The sequence below is a fragment of the Sparus aurata genome, chromosome 8 (assembly GCF_900880675.1).
Source record: "Sparus aurata chromosome 8, fSpaAur1.1, whole genome shotgun sequence".
Classification (NCBI taxonomy): domain Eukaryota; kingdom Metazoa; phylum Chordata; class Actinopteri; order Spariformes; family Sparidae; genus Sparus; species Sparus aurata.
The window spans coordinates 35,629,614-35,656,978 of record NC_044194.1 but is presented as its reverse complement, the minus strand read 5'-3'; the positions used below and the strand labels follow the sequence as shown (position 1 = coordinate 35,656,978).

The following is a 27,365-nucleotide window of genomic DNA, read 5'->3' as shown; positions in this document are numbered from 1 at the left end:
GTCGCCCTTTCATACTGGACAAAAAATTCACCCACGAAAATCTGGCTTTTGTCTTTAATATGAATGGGTTGAACAGGCATTTACTTAACAGTCCCCTTTGAACTCACTCATATATACCAGCCACTTAATTACACTGGATTTGTTTCATCAAGATCAGTGCATCAATCTCTGAGGAAGTAAGGAAATGTGGAAAAATGCCCTGTTTCACAATGTTAAAGCCAGTGGATCCATTTATCCAGGTATGGACAAAAAGCCAACGGGGTCTATTCTGGGCCACATTCAATCAAGTTTTGCAGAAGTTCTTTCAAGAGTTTTTGTGAAATCTTGCTGACAGATTTTAACCCTAACCCTAACCCAACAACATAAAAACAAACATGCATATACATTCTAAGTTCAATGTAAATTTGGTATTGATCAGAAAACAATCACATAGGATTAAAAATGTCTGCTTTTCAAGAAGTATTCTTTTAAGAAGAAGTCAAGTTCAATGATGTGGACATCACATAACAAAAATACTGAGGAAAGGGGATTTTCAGCTTCTTCAACTTCCAAAAAACAGCTTGAACAGGATGTTTTGCCACTGAAAATCCTCATTTCATGTTTAGTTTTTTACTCATCTCTGCATTTTGTCCACGCCCCTTTGCAGAAAATGTATGTGCATGCATATGCTGGTATGACTGATTGCAATAATACGCAGCGCTTACACCAAGTCATCTCATGGTGAGCATGAGAAACGTTGGCGTCTGATATACAATCAGTCACCATCTATAGCTAGTTTAATATCTGTAAGCAGAATCAACCCAATGCGAGTCATCCTGCTGATGCTGTTACTTTCCTCTTTTTCTTCCCCTCATGCTTACTGTATGCTCTTCAAGTTTTACGCCTTAAATGGAAAGAATGTTTAAATATGAAAAAGAAAAATCACCCTGGAGATAATTATCGATGAACACCAAAATTTCCCAACATGTCTGTGCTATCTTATACAGAATCTAGAATGAGTAATACGTGGTATTAATTTTAATTAAATTAATCAATGACAATGCTTGTTAGGGAGGAGAGAAAGAGGGAGACACGAGGGTTGGAAAGACGGAGGGGGTGTGCTTGAATGAGTGAGAAAAGACTGAGGGAGAAAAGAAATGCATTCACACCTATCATCTAATTATACAACAACATTAATCCCATTAGGGCTGGAACTGATTGCCAGGGTCCGGACCCCGGCTGCTCCTGCCTGGGCCTGTTGTTATTGCTGTGGAGCCTCGGCTCCTGCCTGCTGCAGCCTGATAACAACTCTAATCACACTTGGCGATCTCTATCTGCACCGGAGATCAGGCCCCGCGGCTTATCGAAAGTTCACATCAAGCTAAAAGCAGAACAAAGAAGGAGAAAAAACACACAAGGGAAAGCCACCAAGGCGCTGCATGAGTCTTCTGGGTTTGTGTGTGTGTGTGTGTGTGTGTGTATGTGTGTGTGTGTGTGTGTGTTCGTGTGTGTGTGTGTGTGTGTGTGTGTGTGTGTGTGTGAATGTGTGTGCTTGGAATTGAGACATGCTTGTGTTTTTATTTCACTGTGGCTCACAAAGAATGAATTAATCTCTCAACTGTGCGCCCATATAACAATCACATGACCCATGCCTTGTCAGGCTACTGATAAAAGAACAACAGACACATTTTACACAGCTGCAACACTCAACTGGAACCTGTCTTAAAATTCTTAAAACACCTCTCATTTGAGCTTTAAAAGAAGTTTAAACGCTGTTTAATGAAGGGAAAAAAAGAAAAGACTGAAGGAGTAGGAGGCCAGCATGGTGATTTCCTTGTTTGGCCTCTGCAGGCGTCCTGGTTTGCTTTAAGCTGTGGGAGGCAGCATATTATTCATGCTGACCTCTGAGCTATAGCACTGATGTCATAGGAAGCTTTCTCACACACACACACACACACACACACACACACACACACACACACACACAATCAGCAATGTGAATCTGCAGGGTGTTATCTATCTACCATCAGCAGGCCTCCTTATCAGCTCCAAACATCTTTCAGAGAGGGGTGGGGGAGCAGCAGAGCTGGCTGGGCTGCCATTAAAAACACACCACAACACATTCATCTACCAGCTAAGTATTCCACACACTTTTCACTCCTTCTCTATCTCTTTCTTCCCACTATCTAACTCCACACCACCTCTTCTCCTCCCTCTTATCATCGCACTTTTTCCCCACTCTCCCTCTCCTTTTCTGTTCCTTTAATTATCTAAAGATCCACCTCCAGTCGATCGCAAACAAAACCAATGACAACAACACAACAATGCTGTAAAAATGGCATGCAACAGTCAGATGTAATTACAATGTGCCCTCCATCCTCCTTCTCTCCTTCCATCTCCCTAAAGTCCCATCTTTCTCTCCCTCTCTTTTTACTTTCTGCAATATCGGCAGCAGCGATCGCCACCACATTTTATCCCGTCTCCCATCTCAATCGCCAAAATATAAGCCCAGGGATCCAGCCTCAATGGGCTGCCTGCCTGCCTCTTATCTCTCCATCAAGGAGAGAAGTCTTATCAGGCTGAAAGATCACCAACCGTTGGGGAGGATGACGCACAAAGAGACACAGACAAATATCTATCTGCTACACAAACAGCCACTTTTCCTCTTCAACTATGGGCCTCCAGAAAGCCCTGGACTTAATCCATTGTTGTTGGTGAAAAATTGTAAAAGATATCCATGCCAGGTTGTCTTAATGTACCGCTCTGTTAGGTAGGTAGTGTGTGTGTGTGTGTGTGTGTGTGTGTGTGTGTGTGTGTGTGTGTGTGTGTGTGAGAAGGAGTAGGAGCGGTGTTGTTGTCAAGTGTTGCTTTTCTGGTGGTTTTTCATAACTTACTTCAGGTCGGTGAATCAGGGAGAAAAGCTGGCCTCCTGTAGAGCTACACACTACAAAGACAGGATCTTATAATAGAAAAAGTCAACAGTTTGGCGACACATTCAGATCTTCCCTTACTACATGGCAGTTACTGATACCCAAGGTTCAGACATATTTTGGTAAATACCCAGCTTTTGTCACTTGTTTACTTTGACTATGGAGGTTTGCTAAACTTGCAGCAAGCACCTGTAGCCTTCACTCTAGAAAAATGAAGTTGGAATGACTATAATGAATATGATTTGTTCAAATTAATTCAGGGCCGGCACACACAGGCTAATCATACCATACATTGTAAAACAAACTCCTGTTGACTGGTAATGATTAATAGTAGTTAATAGTTAAGGCCAAAACGTGCTTCTCCAGGCTGCATGAAAGCAACTGTTGAGAAACCTCTGTGAGATTATTATTCTTGTACAGATTCTGAACTCCTTTGCCTCAATCAGCTTGCCTGATGCTCAGTTTTGAACAAAACATTATCAAGATTTAGGTGTTAAGCATCATTGCCGATAAAACCCACTGTGTAGGTTTACAAAGATGATTAGGAGCATCTCTGCCTAAGCACAACTGAAGCTTTACTCTCCACAGCACATCTATGTTATTTTATCCATGATTGTTCCAACTGTGGTGTGGAATCAAAAGTACTTCCACAAAACACCTGGCTGCTATAGATCAGAACGAATGCAAACAGTGTTTTCAATAATAATGAAACTCAAACCAACAACCGTGACCTGGCTGGAATTGGTTATATCAGTAACAGTGAGAAGCATGCTCAAAACAACATAGTGGACACACTGCCTTAGCAGTAATAATAGTAGTGGTGGTGGTAACACTAGCAGCCCCATCTCTGCTGAATCCCCTGCACACTCCAGCTGAACAAAGTCCTTATCACTCCTCACTCTTTCCTATCAAAATGTCTGCCAAATCACAAGAGAGTCACGGGGCTGAGAGCCTGGCTGGCCTCGACCACAACCGGGGCCTGGTGCACAGGGAAGCATAGTGGACCAGAAGCACTGATAAAGACGGCCATGACACCCCTGAGACACACACATGTACACACACACACACACACACACTCTTCCTCTCACTGTCTCACTCTCTCATACATGCCAATTCTAGTCTGGGTTTATCAGCCTCAGGGTCTGGAATACATCTCCAGGCTTTACTGTAGGTTCCTGCTTGGAGTTCACAGCTGATAGGCCTCTCTATGGAAACATAGGAAAAAACAGGAAGTGACAGACTATGTGGACTACTTGCAGTGGCAAGAGAAATCCATTATGTCAGCCCTGTGGATATGCTCAATCACAATAGATCAATCAGTTCAATGCTAGCAGGGGCAACCTATGGAAGAAAGTCTGCTGCTATCTGGCAAAACATACGGAAGTATCTGCTGCCATACCACCAGACTTCAGGCTTATTTCCTCATGCTATAAGACTGCTTAATCATCCTCAACACTCCAACATAAAAAATAGCTGTTTTCCTTTTTTACCGTTAGCGAGTTAGCTCAGTTAGCCGTGCAGTTAGAGTTCTGTACAACACTGAGCTTGGAGCATCCGGGCGGTGTTGGTGCTTACAATGCTACATTAGGACGGGCCAGGGCAAGCTGGTTAGCATGCTAATGACCTCATGTCATCAAAACTGTTAATTCTTCACATTCTGTGGATTTTAGTTTAAGTTTAGCTTTTAAACATGTTCTGTTACATATTGCACCTTTAATCTTTTATATCATACAAACATTAGGCTATTCAATAATGTTCAATGATCATCATGTTGAAAAGGGATATTTTCATCTAGCAGCAACAACTAAATGGTTTGCTTTTTGACAGTTATGTGCTTTAGCTGCTTATGCTATTACCTTCACAGACTGACAAGAAATAGCCTTACAATTTTGGACCCTGGAGGTACAAAATAGAGTTTTAAGGGTGACAACAATATCATGTGTGTGAAAGCTGTCCACCACTTACACTCAACAAATACTAAGCTAGTCCACTTGCTAGCCATCTGCCTTTTATTGAAATGAGGATCATTTAGGGAGAGCTAGAGCAGTTTTTGAGCAGCAGAAGGGCAAAGCTAATACTCCTGTTACATGTAGTAACGTTTCTTCTTCAATTGAATCCATCTTTGGCCAAGCAATTATAGTACAGACACCAGTGCACAGGCATCACAGTAAGCAGAAAACAACCAGGAGATATATGTTGTAGTGTCTGCAACAGAATTCGGTTTTGAGTAAATGTTGGGGTGGTGAGAGCAACTTTAGCTGCCGACTGACTGAATCCTTTCACCTCCTATAACTTAAAAAACTTTTAAGTGTTTCAAAATGTGATACATTTTTTAATGCAATAAAAAATGTATTGTTCAGGCCTTTTTAGCATTGATTCACTTGTGACCAACTTAGTGTCACGCTCTTTGCTCCCTTTGACCTCTTGACCTTAACAATTGCATTAGACCATGAAATTAAGGAGATCACTGCCATTAGATGCATATTCCTAATATCACACATTGCAGTAAAAAATTATCTGATGTTATCAGAGCCACTTAAATTGGGTTGTTTTATTTAGAAATGTCTAAGATCGATAAATCGATAGATAGATAGATAGATAGATAGATAGATAGATAGATAGATAGATAGATAGATAGATAGATGCAATTATCATTATCATTATTATCATTATTATTGTGTGAAACTGTGTAATTGTATACAATACAGCCTTAACTCCAAAATGTTGCTTTAAGACACCATGTTTCTTGGAACATGTGGACACAATCACTGATGACAAGATATTATTATTTGCACAATGTGATAACTTACCAAACAAACTATTCTGCTGATGTCATTGTTTCCATTCCAGCTATAGCCTCAAAACAAACGCATGCACTTTTTCTTTAATCTTTCATCTCCAGTTTAATGACATTATAGACTGAGACTCTTCAACAGCTCAGACTGCAAAGGCCCTCCCCTTTAGTCTCACAAAGCACAAGCAGGAGTTGATGACAACATCATTAATATGCTTTTGTATCAACTTTGAACATCAGTCACCAGTGATAAACCTCACACGTTTTATAAACAGGAAGAACTCGTCAAGCACGGAGACCAGCCAAGCGCCAGACCAAGAAAAGGGCCCTTCAAGCGGACCTAAGATGCATTATTGAGTTAAAAGGATAGATGAAAAAAAGATCCAATTGTAAGCAGCTATCAGCCAGAGAGATCAGCAAGGCGTCCTATCTGACGCCCCATCTCTGGAAAAGAGAAGTGAAAAGCCAGGGGGAAAATGCAACGGCGGCCTCGGAGCTGCCTCAGACAGAAAACAAATAAAAAAAGATCCAATTTTAATCTTTATCTGAGCTCACATCGGATCGCTGCTTTATCTCTGTTCACATCGGCTTTTTCAGAGAACACTGACGTCTCCACAACAGAATTAAACAGGAAGCCACGGCTACAGTTTAGCTGCCAATGGACAAAGCTTTCTTTACAGGCTAATAAAATAAAACTTTTTCATATTCTTACACAGTCTAGATAGCGAGGCTGCCAAAGTGGCACTTCAGTAATTTACAAAAGAAATAGTGCAGACTACATCACTCACACTGTCTGAGAATATATTGTAGCTGAACTCAAAGTAGCCTATTTAAAGTCTAGGTTGTGTTTTAGGTGATATTTGCCCATAAAATGGTGCCATAAAACTACTGCCGAGACAGGCGGGCATTACAGTTGGCTTGTGTTCTCCTTGTTAACTTCTCAGGGACTGTGAGTTCAGACAGGCGCCGCACACAACATGCGGCGTCTTCCCAGAGCGCGCGTGGCTTCCCACACTACTGACAACACACAACATCAAGTGATCCAGCAGTGCACTACTTACGCTTTATCTGCCGGGGTTTGCTCTGCTTTCTCCGGGACATGGCTGCTCTTCCCTGTGACCGGGAGCCCGCTTGGACGGAGTGATAGAAGCGGTCTGGTTCTTCTGCTTTCCTCTTCTTTTCTCTCTCCACACCGTTTACTGCTGCGACGCTGCGCTCCGATCAGCGACCGGAGAGATCCGCATGACCCGCCTGTACTTTGATATCTTCTGCCACGACAGCTAACGCAGAGCTACCTGTAGCTGAGCGCGCTGACTTGATACTGCCCTCCGTCTGTTCTTCCCAAAGGTGCCTTGACCTCACCTTTCTCTCCGTTTGCCTGCTAACGTTATTCCTACGCTGGGCGCGCCTCCACCACAGCCGCTAGCGCGTCTTCAGAGAGCACAGTTGCCTGTCCTCAGAAATACTAACACTGGAAACTATTAGCAACTGTATGGAGGTCAGCGGAGTGACAGCTATTATTTTCTGTCAAGTTTCCTTTCGCCGGTCCGCCCCCTTGTCCGCTCGCGCTGCCTCTGTAGCGGGGAGCCAGACACTTTCAGTGGAGCTCGAGCGCTACAGTCAACTCTGCTTACTACTGAGGAGACAACGCGCCTACGGAACGCCCCTTACGTCTGACGTATGGAACCGCACTCGTCTTCTATTGGTTCACCCGTCTCCCATGTAAAGAGAGCATTTTTTTTTTTTTAAAGAAATAAAGAAAAAGAAAAGAAAATAGCCTTCACATTTCAACTGTGTGATTATTTAATAACTACAAAGAGGCTATATAAAAACATGTATAAATCAATAATACATTTTCGAGCATTTTCTTTTTTTGTTTGTACCAATGTTGTAAACTTTTACATGTTCTACATTACATCTGCTAGTCTGCTAATGGGAGGCTAAGGAACTTCCGAGGTCCTCATGAAATTCTCAAAATATTTGACCTTTGTCCAATTGATGATTTTTCCTGAGCAGTCTGTCACCACAATTAACTCAATATCATGCAGTGAATTCCATACGTATCAAGTGTGTCATTTGTTCTTTTTCTCAGATTTAAGACATCACCTTACAAAAGATATCTACTGTACAATAAACAAAAGCAGTTTTAAACCACGATATAGGCATGTGGAAGGTTTGGGGACACACATATGAATGGATTTATCCATGAAACACTAGACTATTACCAGCAGCTGAGGGGACATTTAAGGGTTGAGTGTTCCCACTGTTTCATCTTGGATCCTGTCATGATACTGGTTAAGCTTTTGAATATCTTTATTTGTATATTGCAAAGACACATTACATTTGTTGGGAAATGTATAAATAGTACCTATTTAAGAATGACAGGTTTTACTATTAGTTTCCAGAAATTTTATGTGTGTTTAAAGGTTTGTATACACCCACAACTTCTCACTGAAACAACACATATACTAACATCGCTATACCACTCAAAACAAAATGTGCAACGAGTCATTGAACTGCACATCAGATAAACCCTAGCCACTTGTTAATACCATTCCATCTAGGGATTTGAACTTACAACCCCTGGGTCACACACTTGTTTTCACAAATATACTGCCTTTCAACACGATCACAGAAAGGGAGCTGGAGGTGGCTTCTTACAAGCCAAATTCACTTGTGCCACCTAGTGGCCATCTTTCAAATCACAGGGGACCTCAGAAAAAGCTTTGAGTGTGGAGAGCTGAGAAACACGTCACATTCATTATACCCTGGAATGCAGTAGCATGGAGACATGCCATTTACTTTGGATTGCAATTTTTGAGGCTGGGAGAAGATTTGTCTTGTTGTTGTTCCTGTTAATGACAATAGGTCCATAAGGTAGGAGTTAGTGTTATCTAGCGGTGAGGTTGCTTGTTGCAACCACCAAAATACCCCCCCCTAACTTACCTTACAGTTGCAATATTAAAGCGAAAGAAACATGAAAGGCCACCTCCAAAGCCAGTGTTTAGTTTGTCTGTTCTGGCCTACTGTAGAAACACTGTGGTGTAAGTAGTGGACATGGAATAGTCCCCACTTCCTCTGTTGGCACAAAGGGGTCATTCTAAGGTAACAAAAATACAGCTGTTCTTAATTTCAGGTGATGAATGAAACATAATTAGGAATATTAAAGCAACATTATGTAGAAATTGGCAATTACAGCCAATTTCCACTAGATACGTCTCCGCTGCGTTGCGTCTCCGTCACGCCAGCGGAGATACGTTTCACTTCAGTCAATGTGTCAATCTCCACCAGGTCCGCTGCGCTGTGTGTCTGCTCCGTCCCAGCTCCGGCACAGATACGCAGGACATATCTGGCGGATGCCGGAGCACGACGCAGCAATTCAGCTGAATTTAGCACCGAGCAGACAGGAAGTCAAGCGCTAAAATAACAAACAGCATCTGGTTACCTTTCAAAATAAAACACTCCGTGTTGACACCAGCACACAAATCTCACAAAAGAGACAAACACAAGCTCTTCTGCTGATCCTTCGGTCGGGAACACTTCATGTTGTTTTTTTTAATTACACAGACCTATAACCGTGGTCGTGAGTGATTATGTGATTATTGCGGGAACTCCTCTGCCTTGTGAGCCAGCTGTCCACCATACTGCGCCGTGGCGGACTCAAACCGCAACCGGTGGGGATTGCCGGACGGCGGACGGCGGAGCAAAACCGGATCGGAGCTGCAACGCAGCGGACACGTATCCAGTGGAAATTGGGGGTTACAGTTTCTGAGTGGAAATAATTGTTTTAAACTACAAATGCCAGGTCTGTCACTATGTGTCAGAAGTAATGTAGGTGTTAACTACCAACAAAAATCATTGTTTCATAACCATGTCATGTCTTGAAGCATGTATCCTGAAGTAAACATGCATGTAATGCTGTGATCTAACCTCTCACTGAACTTACATACTGCAGAACAAGTAAGGGGGGCCCAAGTGGCTGTGACACCATTTACCCTATTACAAGACACTGTGCCATCAGATACATTTTGAAGCTGTTACTTTAAGGTAAAAAAGTTACCACACAATGTTGCTTGAAATTGCATTTCTGCCACCAGTTCCACATAAATACCCTAAAAATCCTACACACCATTAAGAAACAGGAAATCAATAATACGATTGTATTTCTTGTTTTGGGATTTTTACATTTTTTATAACAATGAACTACTGCATATTTTAACCTCTTCAAACTGCTAAAATTCTTTCAAATCCTACAACTTTAATCATGAGGCATCAGAAGTATGTACTGCCCATTGAGAGTCCATAAGCAGGAAAGATTAAGAATGGGACACTTCCACACTTTTATTTAGACTTGTGTCCGTTTTATAACTTTACATACTGTAACTGCAAAACCAATAAATCTCCCATCAGCAACAGCTTTAATTATTGTAAAAGTGTAAAAGAAAAATAGCTCTAAATAGCAAATACTACCATGCTAATATATCAAACTCTAATGACTCAGAATCAGACTGGCAGAAACTCTGAAAACAGGCAAGTAATATCATAGTGTGGAAGTGGAGGAGACCAGTGATAGGACTGGGTAGATTGTTGCGGGCATATTTGAACCAGAGAAGCTGTTTGGACCAAAAGCAGGATGTTATTACAGATAGCATGTCATGCAGAGCTGCCTCCATTTCATAATTCATGAAGTGGTCTGGTCATTGGACTTGGGTCAGTCTCTGAAGGACAGGTTGATAGGGCTCTCAGAAAGGCACTAGGGGCTCCAAGAGTAGGAGCCAGAGGAAAAGCCAGCAGACAATTGGGCTGGTATTGCAAACCTCTAGGACAGGGCCACACTCCTGAAGATGGCTGTCAAATGGTAAGGGCAAAGGTAGTGAGAGTGGTGAGGGAATCCAGGTTATGGGAGGGTTGTTCCCAGATAACCAACTCATCTTCATTGACTTCGGAAAGAATGAAATACTAAGCCACTCTCCTTCCCCCCTTCGTCACGTTTAACAGACACGCCGCCGCCGAGTGGTGCGATTAGACAATACAGCAAACTCAAGACTGTTTTTAGTCTCTAGATAGGCCACCCAGGATCTGAAGGAAAGTAGGAAGGCTGAAACTAGGACATAAGGGAGCACTGAGTGAGGAAGAGCCAACGGGCACCAGGAATTCTGGAATACCACTTTGGGGAAGGAAGCTGGGGTCGGCTGCCAGTAGCCCTTTTTATACTGGGCAGTAAGCTGCCAACTGGCCGTCCTTTTAGCGGCTAGGTCCGTGGATTTAGACAGAAGGCGGTAAGTTGGGGGTCTGTTCTGGTCTGCCAATTTGACGCCTCGGAGGGTACACTTATTGCCACCTCCACTGCTATGTAAATCCAAGACGTCGATGTGCTGGCAATTGCGTGAGATGGGCGGAGGTGTCGATGCACTATTGTGCGACCCACAGCCAGGGAGTTTTAAAACCAGGTAACAGCTGTTTACAGCAGTCAGTTCATCACTTCATCCACAGACGTCAAGATGAGCAACTGGAAAGCCGCTGAAACCCGGGAGAGGCTAGCGTCTCCTCGGTCTCTGTAGCTGTCTTCGTTGTCCGCTTGTTGCTGTGTCGGCAAGCTACTAACGGTTGCTCCTTTTAAATTAAAAGCCCCCAAGAACCCAGTTCTAAACTCCAATGGGGTGCAATGTAAAGCTCTTATTTTGAAGAGAAATGCGTCCTACTTCTCTTCACGCCCAACTTTGTGCTTCATGCACGTCACATATTTACGCCTACTCCAGTGGCGGCCAAGTGGCGGCTTTTTGGAAAAGAAGGAATATTACACCTCCCTTTTAGAAAGACAAGGCGGCACATTGCAGCCTTTACCTTGCTGCAAATGTGCCACCTTTTCTATCTAAAAGGGGCTAGTGAAACACAAGAGGAGGTGCTGGATGGAAAAATTCTTGCAGAAGCCTAACCAGAGATAAAGAAGCATATGATCTCTTCCCAAATGGATTGCAGGACCCTTTCGTCTTAGGCAGAGATTTCTTGAAGATCACCTGCAATGGAGTTTAATTAAAAGGGCATAAGCAAATTAGTCAATCTGGCAGGGAACAAATGGACAGTATAAATTCTGCTAAGCTGCTATGTGGGGCCGATGAGTGAATGGGTAGGGAAGGCCAGTTGAGGGAAAGGGTGGAAAAAGGAGGAAAGGGCTGGAATGAAGAGGCAAGTGTGTCGAGGAGAAAGATCAAAACAACTGAATGTCATGAGCTTGCTGGAGATGTGCTATTGTAAACATGATAACAGCAGCATTTAGTTCAAAGCCCCACTCTACATGATTACAGCTTCACAGAGCAATTAGCATAACTTCAGACTCTCATTCTTCAACTTAAGGCCCCCACACACCACCCAGACTCAAACCAACGGCCAACTACTTTTATCCAACCACTCCATTGCCTCTCATCTGAGCCATTCGGGAAAAAGTTGCTTTGAAACAGACCACCTCGGCAACTGCCAACTACACAGCTGTGCATACGTTCTGCGCTTGTGGAGTGCAGACCATAGATTATCAGAGAAAAACAAAGCGCACACAGTATTTGCTCTGTATTCGTTTGACCTGAGAAGACGTTTGTGAAATACAATACTTGGCATGACTTGAAAGATCATTATGGCTGAGCTGATGGTCGCATTGTCTGCTATCGGGCTTGTTATTATACAAAGACATTGCAAGAGGGAAAAAGTGGTTTGTTCCGCCCCTCCCACACACTGTGCTGATTCGCTAGCACACCGCCAATCAGAATGGTCATTGAACAGACAACCAATTAGGGTATCCGATGGCGTCCAGTCCTCCTACAGCCAGCCTTCTCAGACTTCGCATGTTGAACGGAGCAGACAACGTCCGCGCAGCTCCAGAAGCTCCCAACGCAGTTGAACACACCGAACAGATTTGTTCCCGAACTCGTCAGAGTCTCCCCAAACGCTTCAGACGGCCAACGGTTGGGCCAGTGTGTTCCTGCCTTTAAAGTCACAGGAAATGGCCCCAAATGGCCCTGGTTTGTCCAAATGCCACTCTGTGATGGACTTGCGATGGTTAAATTGAACACTTTTATTTTCCATCCCTGCCCCAAAATTGTCATTATACAACTGCACACACGGTGAATAAGTTTAGGGTGTATACTAGGCTGCAGTGATTCGCTAAACCGCTGTTCAACATGTTGCAGAGCAGTTTATGCAGAGTGCCTATAGAGTGGATCCACCTTGCAGCAGTAGGCTACAAGCTGTAGCAATTTGAATATTTACAACACTGCCTTGCCGCTCCCCCCTTAAGTTCATGGAGCCAACCATGTTTGTTTGGCCAGATGGAACACCTTGTTTCTCTACTGATCATAAAAAGGTAAACAGTGTTACCAAATCTGAACTCTGGGGTGGATGATCAAAGTGACAGACATTCCTGTTTGTAACTTAAGTCTCTTGCAGCACACTGTTAGGCGATTCATGTGATGTATAAATTGTGATGTGCTGTTATCAGTGCATAATGGTGAAGTCACTGCTTCCCTGAAGGCTCACAGCAAGAGGTTGAGGACATCATCAGGAGGATGAAACCCTCTACTTGCGCCCTCGACCCCTTTCCTACAGCCCTGGTGAAAACAAACATCTCTATCATAAGTCCTCTGATCACCACAGTGATAAGCCACTCCATCCAAGCTGGCTATGTTCCACCTGCCCTAAAAACTGCCATAATCAGACCTATCCTTAAAAAACCCTCCATGGACCCTGAAATCCTTGCGAACTACAGGCCCATTTCCAACCTTCCATTTCTCTCCAAGGTACTAGAAAAAGCAGCTTCTGCCCGCCTACAGGATCACCTGAAACACAACAACCTTTTCGAAAGGTTTTAGTCTGGTTTCTGCTCCGCCCAGAGCACTGAAACAGCTCTGATGAGGGTCATAAATAACCTGCTGATGACGGCCGATGCTGGCTCACCCTCTCTCCTCATCCTCCTTGACTTGTCTGCAGCATTCGACACTGTCGACCACTCTATACTTCTCAACCGGCTACATCACACCATCAGACTCACTGACACTTCTCTCTACTGGTTCCACTTGTATCTTACTGACAAGACAGAGTATGTCTCCATTGGAGGTGCGAGATCAGGGACACACACTGTCACCTGTGGGGTCCCTCAAGGGTCAGTCCCTGGCCCCACCCTCTTCACACTCTGCATGCTCCCACTTGGCCAGATCATCAGTCACTTTGGAGTCTCATTTCACTGTTATGCAGATGACACACAACTGTACATGAAAATGGACACACGCCCCTCTGCAACTTTGCCTCCACCATCACCACTATCCACTATCACCACCTGTCTGTAGAAGATAAAGCCGTGGATGAAGCACAACTTCCTGCAGTTAAACAGCTCCAAAACAGAAGTCATACTTGTTGGCACCCCTCACCAGATCCAGTCATCCTCCATAACCAGCATTACGTTTTTCGGGCAGGTCATTCCCCTCTCCACATCCATCACTAACCTTAGTGTCATATTTGACCCTCACCTCACCTTTGGGGCTCACATCAAACGTGCGCATCCTACCAGCGATTAGCGATCTGACAGCAATTACCAAGAACAAGGCACTTTGAGATGTAAATCGAACACTCGGGATGTATTCCCCTCCCCAATCCCCATCAATCATGTAGAAAAGAACACTTCGAGATGCAGGGCTATATCCCCAACAATCGAACATGTAGGCCTAGCCTTGGCTAAATTAGAATTCGCCATTATGGGCAATCTGGCTGGCTGCAGTTTATCTGGCTGCAGACTTTTTTAGGTTGTTCGCCAAAAAGACAAGATGATTCACATTTTTTGGCTCAAGAGAAGAGTGTTGCTTTGTGACTATGTCCCGCATATTGCCAGGTAGCTGCGTGCCAGCTTGGCGAGATGGGGGAACTTGAGGCTTCTCTCCTTCCACCAGGACAGCGGGTTGCTGTCAGACGGGGGTGGGAGCTCACTGTCGTAGGCCATCATTTCTCTTTGGAGCACATCTTCATTCTGTCTGACTGTTAAACAATAAATTATTTTTTGTTAATGTGTTGTTTAGGCTACGTTTTATGATGCACTTTTTTAAATTTCCAATGTAGGGCTATATAGCGAGTTTGAGTTGTTATGAATGGCACTCGATAATTCAAACGTTTTTGTATTATTCGTTATTGATAATAATATCATCATTATTACCTCCTGCCGAGTTTTGGCAGTACACATCGCCAAAAAGGTCCCCCATAGCACTAAGAGCATTCTTTTCCTTGCGCTGCTGTGGCTCCGTAGTCGTGTCGTTCTCCTCTTGGCCTTCCTCTCCGCCTGTCTCCTCGCTGAGCTCAGCAAGCTCCCTCTTAACCTTATCTCGCACTTCCTGCCGCGACTCTTGTTCCAAATGAACCAGTCGGTGAAAACGGGAGTCGAGGTAGCTGGCTGTGTTCAGTAGGAAGAATGCATCTTTGTTGTGGCCATATCGTGGGGGGGGGATGGGGGTTGTGGCGCTCCTCATGGGGTCCTGCAGTTCAGAGTGCTGTTTTCACAATATTAAAAACTTGCCAAATGTGGACAAAAGCAGCCCAAATTTTATTCACCCGCCCAATGTATTTTTTTCCCGCCTGGCGTCAACAAAAGTAGGCCAATTGGGCGGAAAACCGACCAATCTGGCAACACTGTCCAGACGGCTGAGTTTATCTCCATTATCACCGCTGCAACAGCAGCTTGTTGATCAGCTGCCCAACAGATCATGTCCTATGTACTGTTGAAGCGGGTGGGGCAGTCGTTGATGAGCTGGACTGGTTTGAGACCAAGGGGTTTCTGCTTGGACTCAAGGAGGTAGCTGTATGTAGGGGAGTGCTTGAAATGCTGAGCGGCAGCCTTCAGGCAACTGACTGTTGTTGCAACGGAATGCTCTGCAAGCCCTTTTCTCGCTGCCAAGTTAATTGTGTGAGCCATGCACGGGATATCCGTGATCCCCAAGTACCTCTCTACAGCATTGACATAGTTGGTCGCATTGTCTGTTGTAATGGTGAGCACAGACTCCCGCTCAACGTGGTACTGTCGTAGAATACTATCGATGCATGTGGAGACATTCGCTGCTGTGTGAGCAGTTTGAAGCTCAGACGTGTCCAGGACGACATTTCTCATCTCCCAGTCCTCGTCTATGAAATGGGCTGTGACCATAACATAGGACTTGGTAGCCAAAGAACTCCACCCATCAGTGGTCAATGTGAGTTTTTCTCCACGCAATATTTCCCTTATGCCACCTTTTGTTGTGTTGTAAAGCTTCGTTCATGGTCCTGTAGCAGGGGATCTTGAACCTTGGCTCTAGTTCGTGGACGAAAGCTTGAAACCCGCTCCCATTTATCACATTAACGGGCCTCATATCTTTGCAAACGAACTGTGTCAGCAAATCTGTCGCTCTATTTTGACGGGCATGGGGGTGGCTTCGTGAAGGAGATAGCATGGAGTCGATTCTGGCCTGCCTCGCCCCCAATCCCTCCCCCTCCTCCTCTTCCAGCTTGCCGGGATGTATAGTTGACAGGTGGGCTCTCAAGTTGCTGGTCGTCGCGAGATATGCAAGTTTTGTCCTACATATTTTACATATCACTTTGTCCTTACTCGTGATTTTCCCCAGTTCCTTACGGAACCCAAAGTAGTGCCACACATTGTTTTTTAGATTATCTGGAGTGTACATTTCTAACTCCTCAGGCGCAATTGTAGGCGTTGGCGCGGCCATTGTTCTGGTATAAAAAACAGGCGCTAACCAGGATGCTAACGTCACCTACAGGTGCCCAGATGACCAATAATAGCCTTGCTAATGAGCTCGCGATTCACAACTTCACCAGGCGTGAAAAAGCCTCGGAATCTGAATTGAAAACAACATTTACAAGCAAACACATTTACAATAAATAATGCCCATAACAGGTTTTAATATTAAGGGCTGCCTAATATTTGTTCGAATATCTTTATTTTTGTAAATATTCGAATTATATTTGAATAACGAAGTTCGGAGTCAAAGCCCTACATCACACCCATCGTCCATTCACTTCACTGGCTACCCATCTCCGCCAGGATTGACTACAAGGTCTCCCTCCTCACTCACCAGTGCGTCCATGGCAACGCCCCCTCTTATCTTAAAGAACTGCTAACCCCACAAACCTCATCTCGATCCCTCCTCTCCACAAACTCTCTCCGTCTCCATCCCCACAGGACTAAGTTTCACACCTTAGGGGACCGGGCATTCTGTTCTGCTGCCCTTCGTCTATGGAACAGCCTCCCTGACTACCTGAGAGCACCACAGACTGTTGAATGTTTTAAAAAAGGACTTAAAACTTTACTTTTTAGCAGATCCTATGACCTCTAAGTTGCTTTTGACTTTTAGGGTTTTTTTTACTAATGTTTTCTCTTTTATTGTTGCTTTTCCTGTAGCACTTTGAGATTTGTTTAAATGTAAGGTGCTTTACAAATTAAATATATTATTATTATTATTATTATCATTATTATTATTATTATTATCATTATTATTATTATTATTAAGTGCACTTGACGATAAAGTTAATTAATGGTTATTTACTTGCTGTATTGTTTCTTTGCTTGTTGAGTTCTAATCTTTTTCTAATCTGAAACTTGCTAAATGGGAGTTCAATAAATCAAACAATTGCTACCATGGCAAGTAGGATGTTTTTTACTCTTGCAATAAATCTTGATTTGAATAAATTGTTTGCTTGTTTCTTTTGTCATGCATTTGTTTCCATTATGTTCCATGCAAAGACAGGAAATAAGGCAATGTTTACAAATAACTTTGACTCAAAGACTCTGTAGTAAATAATGCGGACTTACTAGAGAACACACTGGGAGATACTGTATTGATTAAACATTAGGTAATGATTAGTTCATAACCATCTGTGAATCTACATACTGACCCCTTTTTTCCTGATTAACTGTGAACCAACAGCTGAGGGGCACAAACTATTTACGATTTATTAATCACTGACTACTAGGGGTGTCATGATTTGGATAATTTTTTGTCATTTTTGATAATTATTATTCAAATTTTTATTATTAATTAATGTTTAAATTATTCAAATCTTGATCATTCATTTACACTATAAATGTAACAATAACTTGTATTTACCAGTCAATTGGAAACTAACTGTAAACAAAAGAGGAGAAGTTGGTCTGAGTTGCTCCAGAGGACCAGAAATCTGTCTTTAAGTCCACTAAATCTGCCATGCTCACACTTCCAATGACTTTTCCTTACCATTATTATACATGGAGGGCAACACCTTTGTGGTAAGATGCTCCCTGCTTCGTAGCGTGGTTCCAGTACGCTAATTAAATATTTAAATCTATGGCTTTCCACCACAGAATAAGGTTGCATAACTGATGTTACAAGTACCCCTATAGCACTAGTTATTGCTTTAGCGCAAGTTGAATTTCGTGGAAGTTTAGCTCTAACTTCTGCAGACCCATATCTCTCTCATTCCTTTTTAAAACACTGGAACGCACAGTCTACAACCAACTGTACTCGTAGACCCTAATCAGTCAGGCTTCAGCACTGCTCACTCCACTGAGACAGCCCTCCTCATGGTGACTGAGTGGCTCTGTGCTGCCAGAGCCTCATCCCACTCATCAGTCCTCATTCTCCTCGACTTATCTTCTGCGTTTGATACAGTCAACCACCAAATCCTCCTCTCCACTCTGGCTGAATTTGGCATTGCTGATTCTGCTCTAACCTGGTTCATATTATACCTGACAAATCGCACTTTTCAGGTCACATGGAACGGCTCCTTGACCAAGCCCTGCTTTCTGGAAACTCCTGTCCCTCAAGGCTCAGTATTAGGACTGCTTCTGTTTTCACTATACACTAGATTACCAGGCTCTGCAATCACAACACATGCTTTCTCTTACCACCGTTATGCTGACGTCACCCAACTGTTCCTCTATTTTCCCCCATCCTCCTCCAACACCTACGTTGCGACGCGCATCTCAGAATGTTTGGCAGACATCTCCACATAGACAGCTTGGCATCACCTCAAACTCAACCTTAGTAAAAATAAACTCTTCATCCCGGGGAAAGACTGCCCTGGCATGGACCTGTCACACACTGTCAAGGATGTCACGGCATGGCCTTCATCGACGGCAAGGAACCTGGGCGTAATCCTCGATGATGAACTGTTCTGCCCCTTCAACATCACTGCTGTGGCTTGATCCTGCAGATTTGCCCGCTACAACATTGGCAGGATTCGGCCTTTCCTCACAAAGGACGCAACACAACTCCTGGTCCATCTCCGGCTTGGACTACTGTAACTACCTTTTGGCTAGACTCCCAGCCTCTGGCAGCATATCCAGAACATTTATCTACCCAAATTCTCCCATGTGACCCCCCTCCTCCGTTACCTCTACTGGCTTCCTGTTGTGGCCCGCATCCACTTCAAGATGATGGTGCTAGCCTTCAAGGCCGCCAACAGAATTGCACCTATTTAGCTTCAAACACTGGTCAGACCACACGCCCCACTGCATCAGCTGGCCGGCTGGTACCGCCATCACTGAGAGCAAACAAAGCCTGCTCAGCGAAGTCGTGACTCTTCTCTGTTTTGGCACCCTAGTGGTGGAACGAACTCCATACCAATGTCAAGACAGCTGACTAATTTGTTCAGAATTCACCTCATCCCTGCACAGCATGACTCCCTCCCATGTAAATGAGGATTGAAAAGCTGCCTGTGTTAACAGCGTTGTTTTTGTCCCAGTCAGTCATTTTCTGTGTTGGATATGTGCTGTGTTGTTTTTGTTTCTGAGCTTGTTGTAATTTCAGAGGAGCACTGAGAGGCTGGGCAGGGTTTCCCCTCACAGGAACTACTAGCCGTTTTTAGACAGGGCACCAAGCCACCAATTTCCCCGTCCTTTTGGCGGCTCGGTCCGCGGTTTTAGACAGAGGCCGGCAAATTGGGGGTCTGTTTAGGTCCGCCGGTTTTCTGCCTCGGAGGGTACACTTATTTCCGCCTCGCCTGCTATCTAAAAACGAGGCGGCAATGTGCCGGCTTCTGCGTGAGGTGGGCGGAGGTGTCAATTGACCTGCACTGTTGTGTGACCCACAGCCGGGGAGTTTTAAAACCAAGAAACAGCTGATCACAGCAGTCAGTCCATCACTTCATCCGCAGACATTAAGATAAGCAACTGTACAGCCGCTGAGATCCAGGAGATGGTAGCGTCTCCTCCTCGGTCTCTGTAGCTGTTTGGTTGTGTTAGCTTGTTGTTGTAGCAGCAAGCTAGGAATGGTCGCTACTTTCAAATTAAAAGCCCCCTGCTAAGAAACCAGTTCTAAACTCCAATGGGGTGCAATGTAAAGCTCTTGTTTAGAAGTCAAATTCGTTGTCACGGTTCACAGCCCAACTTTGAGCTTCACATCATGTCACATGTTTACGCCTACCTAGAGGCGGCTTTTGGAAAAGGAGGAATATCATGCCTCCGTTTTAGAAAGACAGGGCGGCACATTGCCGTCCTTACCTTGGAGCAAATGTGCCACCTTTATCTATCTAAAAAGGGCTACTGACACACGCCTGCAGCAGATTGGCAATCAGCACCTGCCGATAAGCCCTGATCTTCACCCTATACCTGCTGCCTGATGATTTCATCAGAACTGCGTGGTACATGGCCCCTGCTAGCGCTAGTCTTTTTAGGAGTTTTTCAGTGTTTTTCTCTGTGAATTTTACAAAGCGATCTAACTTTTATCTACCTCATTTCATCTACCAGAAGCTCCGTTTCCAGTTACCCAGCCTTCAGCACCTTTTGTAGTTAACAGCCTTGCCCTGAGATCCCTTGAGCTCCACTCTCCACGCTATCCACCAGCATCATCATGAGCTACCTCTCCTCCTCCTCCTCCTCCCCCTCTCTAGCAGATTCTCCAGCCATCACTACTCATACCTGCCATCTACCTGTTTAGCATCAATACATTCCCTTACTACTCTACTCACAGCCTTGGTGTCCCCCTCCGGGTATCTTCTGGGTATCTATACCTACATATTGTAACTGGCCAAGAATGGACCCAGCGGATCCAGTACCCTTCCACCTGGCACTCAACGCACAATGAATCCTCGTTGTCAAGCATGAACACATGCTCCGGAAGGTGATGGAGTCTTTCCAAGCTTTATGTGCCAACGTCACTCAGCTCTGCCACTAACTCAACCAGCTTACCTTCCAACCACCTGCGTCCCCTTCTGCTACACCATCCCCATCTGCTATGAGTAATCTACCTGTTGTGAACTCATCCCGCAGAAACAGAAATCTCGGCAGCAGAGGTTCGCCAATTCTCCGCTTTTGTTTGTTCACACAGAACCAAGCAGCTCCAGTGTAAATGCGCACCAGTGTGTCAATCATACATTTCAAAGTGTTTCCGCCTGGTGTCTACCTTTTACGCTAAAAATGTAGCAGCTGACTGTTTATAAGTATATGGATGCAGTTGTAATGTGTTGTGATTGAGATCCTGACCCACTATGCACGTCTAAGTGCAGTACTTTTTTCCTAATGTAAATTGCCAAAGACACTAGCAGTTACCACAATACTGTTGTTTGGTCCTGTAACGTTGCTTGACAGCCATTTCTCTTTTATTTGATGAGTTTAGCTATCAGACTGTGAGCACCATCAGATCGACATGCACTGCTCCGGGCCGCCGGCTTATCCCTTCACACAGATGCTGGTTTGCCTCTGCTGCGCCTCTGATACTATTACTACTACTACTACTACTACTACTACTATTAATATGCATCAGAGCCGCAGTGAAATTTCACCCCTCACTGCATCTGAAACTTTCACACAGCAGTGGATGCTGAGAATTGGCACAGGATCACCACACTCAAAGGGCAGTGAGAAAGGGGCTTGTAACTCTTTGCACATTACCCATCACATTAACCAAATTCTGGAAATTGGAGGTCCTCCAGCTGTTAATTATACCCCATTTCACCAGTCATACTAGGTCTCCCCTGGCTGACTACACAACCTACACAACCCTCACATAGACTGGTTGGCAACCTCTATTTCCAGCTACTGTCTCCATTTCGCAGCTACATCTGCCAAGGTATCTGCTACCTTCACACCTAAACCTCCAGACCTGTCTCTTGTGCCACTAGTAAGTTCCAGGGGCACATAGCCTAACTTAAGGGAGTCTGAGTGAACAAAGAAGAGGAAGAGCTGAAAATCTGATCAAAGTGGTGTCTCTTCCAAGCGGTGCCAATGACCAGCATCTGAGTTTTATCCAAATACAGGAGCAGGAAGTTTCTGACATCCATTTCTTTACTAGGAGACCAGTCCTGATAATGTATGGATGGCACAGTGACCTCTTGTTCTGTGAGTATATATCATTCATGGTCTGTGCACATTTAGCTACTTGAAGCAGCAGCAGATATATGGTTACAATAGGATCTCTGACAAACCAGACTGTTGTTTTGTAAACTCATAGGACGGCCTTCAACGTATCTGCAGTAGCATATTTGGTGTCTGCTACACATTTGTTCTCAATGTCTCACTAAGTCAGAGGTGAGAAGCTCTACAGTTGCTTTTTCTTTATTTGGGGTGACAAACAGATAACCATGTATGGGAAAGGTGCCATCTCATCTGATGGGATAACACCTGAACATTGGAGAGGTTCTGGAGGAATTGACTTGGCATTACACTGGTCACACAGTTGTATTGTTACGATGTTGATCCTCCTTGATGAAGTTATATAAAGTATTTCATCGCAAGTCATCAGCGTCTCCCAAGTTGTCTTGATCTCTCCTTAATGGTTACACGCGCTGAATTTCCACAACAAGTATCATCCGCGTGGCAGTTGAAATGTATTCCATAACTCTGAATAATTTGGCCAAGAGTTGAAATATAGAAAGAGAAGAGCAAAGGGCCAAGGACAGAGCCCTGGGGAACTCCCTACTTCACATAAGTAAATATTGAAGTAGTATTATTATAAGAAATACATTGTGTTCTTTCTGATAGGTAAAACATTAGTTTGAGTCCAAAGTAAGTAGAATGTCATATACCACTTTAGTAAGTGCAGTTTTGGTGGGATGACAGGCTCTGAAAGCTGATTGAAAAGGTTCCACGAGATTAATATTAAGTAGGGAGCCTGGAAGTTGCTGGGACACAGCTCTTTCCAAGACTTTAGAGAAGCAGGGAAGGTTGGACACAGGTCTATAATTATTTAGAGCATTGGTCCCAAACCACCGGGCCGCGGACCGGTACCCGTCCGTGGGTCGTTTGGTACCAGGCCGCAGAGAAAGAATAAATACATTATTTTATTTCCGTTACATTGACGATCATACTCGGAAAGTTGTTTTATTTTGAAAAACGGATTCTCTTTTAACAACATCTGTCTCTTCCTCTTGGCGCGCATGACACGTACCTATTTCAGTCACGGACCGGTATACCCTTAAAAGTCAAGCTAGCTGAGATTAGTGGAAAACAAACGTCTTCGGAGAGTTACTTTGCAAAGAAAAAAGGAAACGGCCCAAAGATGGGATGGAAGAAGTGGGAGATGGACAACTGTATTGAAGCTGGCTGTTAAAGTGGCTGAACTGCAGCTATGGGGATGGTGAGTGGACAACTGCTATAATTTTATTATCGCGGAATCACACGTGCACACAATGCTGCGTGCAGATAAAATTAAATCAAGTAAAGTAAACAAAATCAAGGGGTTTCTTTCGTCTTCTACTCAGTAAAAACAGTGAAGATGAGGGGCGTACTCTGGGGCAGCACTCAATTGTGCCAAACCCTGTTAAGATAAAATGAAAACAGCACCCCCCTACTGGTCTCACATAGTCACCCTGAAGTTTGTCATGCTATGATTGCCATTCACATAATAGAGCAGCCTTATATAAGACTACTGTAAAACGTCTCTTAGCACATTGGAAAAACGATCCGAGCTACTGCTTGTTAGTGTCACAGCTAAGCTAACCACAACAACATTGCTAACCTTGCCCGGTGTGGATTGTGCACTCCTACAGCAAACAAACAAAAGGTCTCTGACCTCAAGGATGACATCTGACAGCTCTCCAGTAGAAAGAGTCACTGCTATCCAAATTCATGGATCTAGCATGTGTACAATCCAAAGAGATCGCTTCCCTCAGTCAGTGTGTTTACATGACACTCAAGAAAACCGAATTACTGGGGTAGTCCGACTATGATCGGATTTTAAGATGCATGTATACACCTTAGTCTGACCGAAATCGGATAGGATCGGATTTCGGATTAAAACACCTAGATTATTTGATTGATAGTCGCATTACTCCTGCATGTATACGTTTTATCAGATCGGATCAGATTTTGCGCTCTGCGCAGGCGCGAGATTTCTTTCCCAGGGCCATGAGCCGGAAGTAGAAGGATGGCGATGGCGGCGTCTTTCCTCCGAAATCACCGAAAGCAAGAGCGCCATTGTGCATCTAGTTTGTGTAATTATCATGTACACCATATACAAAATGTACAAAGATGTAGCTTCGTCTCGCTCTTCGTACGCCATCTTTCTTGAATGCTGAGGCAGTTTGTTGTTGCTGGTGACGTAAAGAGGTCAGCTGGAGGTGGCTCTGTTACCACTAGTTGAAATGGGTACATCGCCACCTATCGCACCAGGGTATGACATGCTTCTGCCAATAATCCGATTTTCTCACCAGCATGTATACTCTGACAATTGCAGTTGTCTGATTGAGTAGCATAGTTGAACTATGGCTGTAATCTGACTAAGCTGTGCATGTAATTGTACTGTGTGCAATCCTCCGGGACACGGCTGTTTGGGACCCAGCTACTGGCCCACAACCTCCTGCTCAACACCCAAGCAGCTGCCTTGGACGGAGGTCTTGGTCTGCGGTTGAAAGAGGGACCCTGATGGGTCTGCCTTTCTGCCCGGCCTGAACCTCTCACACCGCTTTGCATCCCTGTCGGCTGACAGCCTGGCTCATCCAGATGACCCCCCTTCAGCTCCTCCTTGCCTGTTGATGAAGCCTGCTGCCCCTCTTCGTCTGACGACGACGCCCGCAGCTTCATTTGGCCTGACGACGGTGCCCGCAGCTTCCCTTGGCCTGACAACGACGCCTGCAGCTTCCCTTCGCCTGACAATGACGCCCGCAGCTCCACTTCACCTGACGACGACACCCGCAGCTCCACAGCTCCACAGCTCCACAGCTCCACTTCACCTGACAACGACGCCCGCAGCTCCTCAGCTCCACTTCACCTGACGACGATGCCTGCTAATCAACTTCACCTGATGACGAAGCCTGCTGCTCCTCCTTGCCCAGTGGTGACACCGTCAGAACCAGATGACCTTCCTCGCCCGGGCCCGAACCAGTGGCTCCCATCCCATTCCAAAACCTCCTCCTCGCGGCACCAGATCCTGAGGGATGCTGTAATGCGGTGCTCTGGTGCTCTTCCTCACACCAAGCCAGCAACTGATTCCGTCCTGAGGGACGTAGCTACTACATGGCCAAGGTACTCCCCTGCTCGGACACAGAGCCCCTCACCTGGAGCCTTCTTTCTCTCCACCTACTCTTGCAGCACACAGTACTGTGTCTCTCACAAGCTCCCCCTGGGAGCCAACCAAGTACTGACACTCTCCATGGCTCAACGCCCCTACCATGGCCCACTGTCTCCTACTAGCTTTCATAAAGCTACTTCCACTGCTGTGATTAACTGGATTTCAATGCCCGTTGTTATCTCACATCGCAAATTAATACACCTGCACAGGTGTAGTCGAACTATTGATCACAGTGTGCTGTTAATCCAACCGGATTAGCTAACACCAAACCTCACACCAGCAATCTAACCTTTGGGTTATTTAACATCCGCTCACTGACCAACAAGGGACCTCTGCTCTTTGATCTACTGAATGACCGTAAGTTTGATTTATATTGCTTGACTGAGACATGGCAGCAGCTTGATGACTTTTTACACCTTAATCAAACTATTCCTTCTGGATCTGTCTACTCATCACAACCCCGTACCTCTGGCAGAAGAGGTGGCCTGGCGATATTAAACGATCAAATATGGAAAGTGTCCTCCATTATACTGTCTGTATACCCCTCATTTGAGTCCATTGCGCTACAAATCAGGGGCCCAACTCCTACTATTCTGGCCACTATCTATCGACCAACCAAGCCGAATAAAGCCTTCCTACAGGAATTCTCTGCCTTCCTAACAACCCTATGTTCTGTGTCCCCAAACTTAATATTGCTAGGTGATTTTAATCCACTGGGATAGCATCAACAATGTTTTTACAAAGGACTTTACCTCATGCCTTGACAGCTTCAGATTACAGCAACATATTGACTTTCCAACACACTCCAAAGGACACATTCTTGACCCAATCTGCTGCTCTGGTGTAACCCCCCTAAACTGTTGTGCCTCAGATTTGCCCATCTCAGACCACAAGCTAATATCCTTTAATGTCATGCTAAGATTATCCAGGACTAGCATGCCTCGCTCTATCACTTTTCGAAAACATCAATGATATTGACTTGTCAGCCCTCTCTGATGTAATTGATGACTTTCCCAGCAGAGACAACTTATCTACCACAGATGAACTGGTATCCTGCTACAATCTTGGACTTCATTGACTACTAAATACTCCTGCACCTTTGAAAACGAGGTCTGTTTCCTTTGCCCACTCTGCTCCTTGGTTTACACCAGCGCTATGTTAGCTCAAAACCAAAGGCCATCACTTGGAACGCCTTTTTGTCAAAACTGGCCTAGCAGTGCACAAAGAAATGTATCATAATCACATACTCCAATACAAGGATGCTACAGTATTTCTTTAGCCAAAGCCACATACTACTTAACCTTAATCAGGACAGCGGATTGGAACACTAGAGCCCTATTCTCAACCATCAACAACATCCTGAAACCACCTGATGCTCTAGCACCTTACCTTCTCACAGTTGCACAGTGCGATAACTTCATGACCTTCTTCAATGCCAAAATTGAAAACATCCACCAGAAATTGATTACTTCAAATAACTCCACAGCCTCTCTGCACTCTCTGCCCACATGTTCCATTAGCTCTCCACTTGCCAGCTTCAAACTGTCAACTGTCTCCGAAATAACCAGACTCATCCTTAAATACAAATCATCCACCTGCCAGCTAGACCTCCTGCCTACCTACCTGGTAAAGAGCTGCCTGCCTGTCTTGTCCTCTCTTATAACTGACATCATTCATTCCTCACTGACTTCTGGTGTTGTTCTATCATCACTAAAGACTGCTGCAATTACTTCAACTATCAAGAACCCCAGTGCAGATCCGAATGATTTGAACAACTTTGGTCCCATCTCAGACTTGCCATTTGTCTCCAAAATACTCGAAAGAACTGTTGCAGCTCAACTACACACCCATCTGTCTCACTACAACCTCTTTGAGCAATTTCAGTTCGTCCCCTTCATAGCACTGAGACAGGCCTTGTGAAAATTACAAATGACCCCTTGATGGCATCTGACTCGGGGTTTACTCTCCATCCTGGTTCTCTTCAACCTCAGCGCAGCCTTACCATCTCTGTCAAAAATCTTAGAAAAAATTGTGGCTGAACAACTTTTTTAGATAAAAATGACCTCTATGATCAATTTCAGTCTGGCTTCCGTAAAAACCACTTGACAGAAACAGCACTTCTTAAAGTATCAAATGACATTTTGATGGCAGCAGACTCAG

The 27,365-nt window shown here is 44.5% G+C and overlaps 1 protein-coding gene across 2 annotated transcripts in view; it reads right to left on the bottom strand.

The window, feature by feature from the left end:
- zfpm1 (zinc finger protein, FOG family member 1) overlaps positions 1 to 7,350 on the bottom strand; it is a 135,550-nt gene extending 128,200 nt beyond the window's left edge. For both annotated transcript variants that reach the window (XM_030426568.1, XM_030426569.1), the window contains exon 1: positions 6,765 to 7,350. In XM_030426568.1, coding sequence (XP_030282428.1) covers positions 6,765 to 6,804 — 40 coding nt within the window. In that variant the 5' untranslated portion in view covers positions 6,805 to 7,350. The remainder of the gene's footprint in view (positions 1 to 6,764) is intronic.
- Positions 7,351 to 27,365: the final 20,015 nt, after the last annotated feature.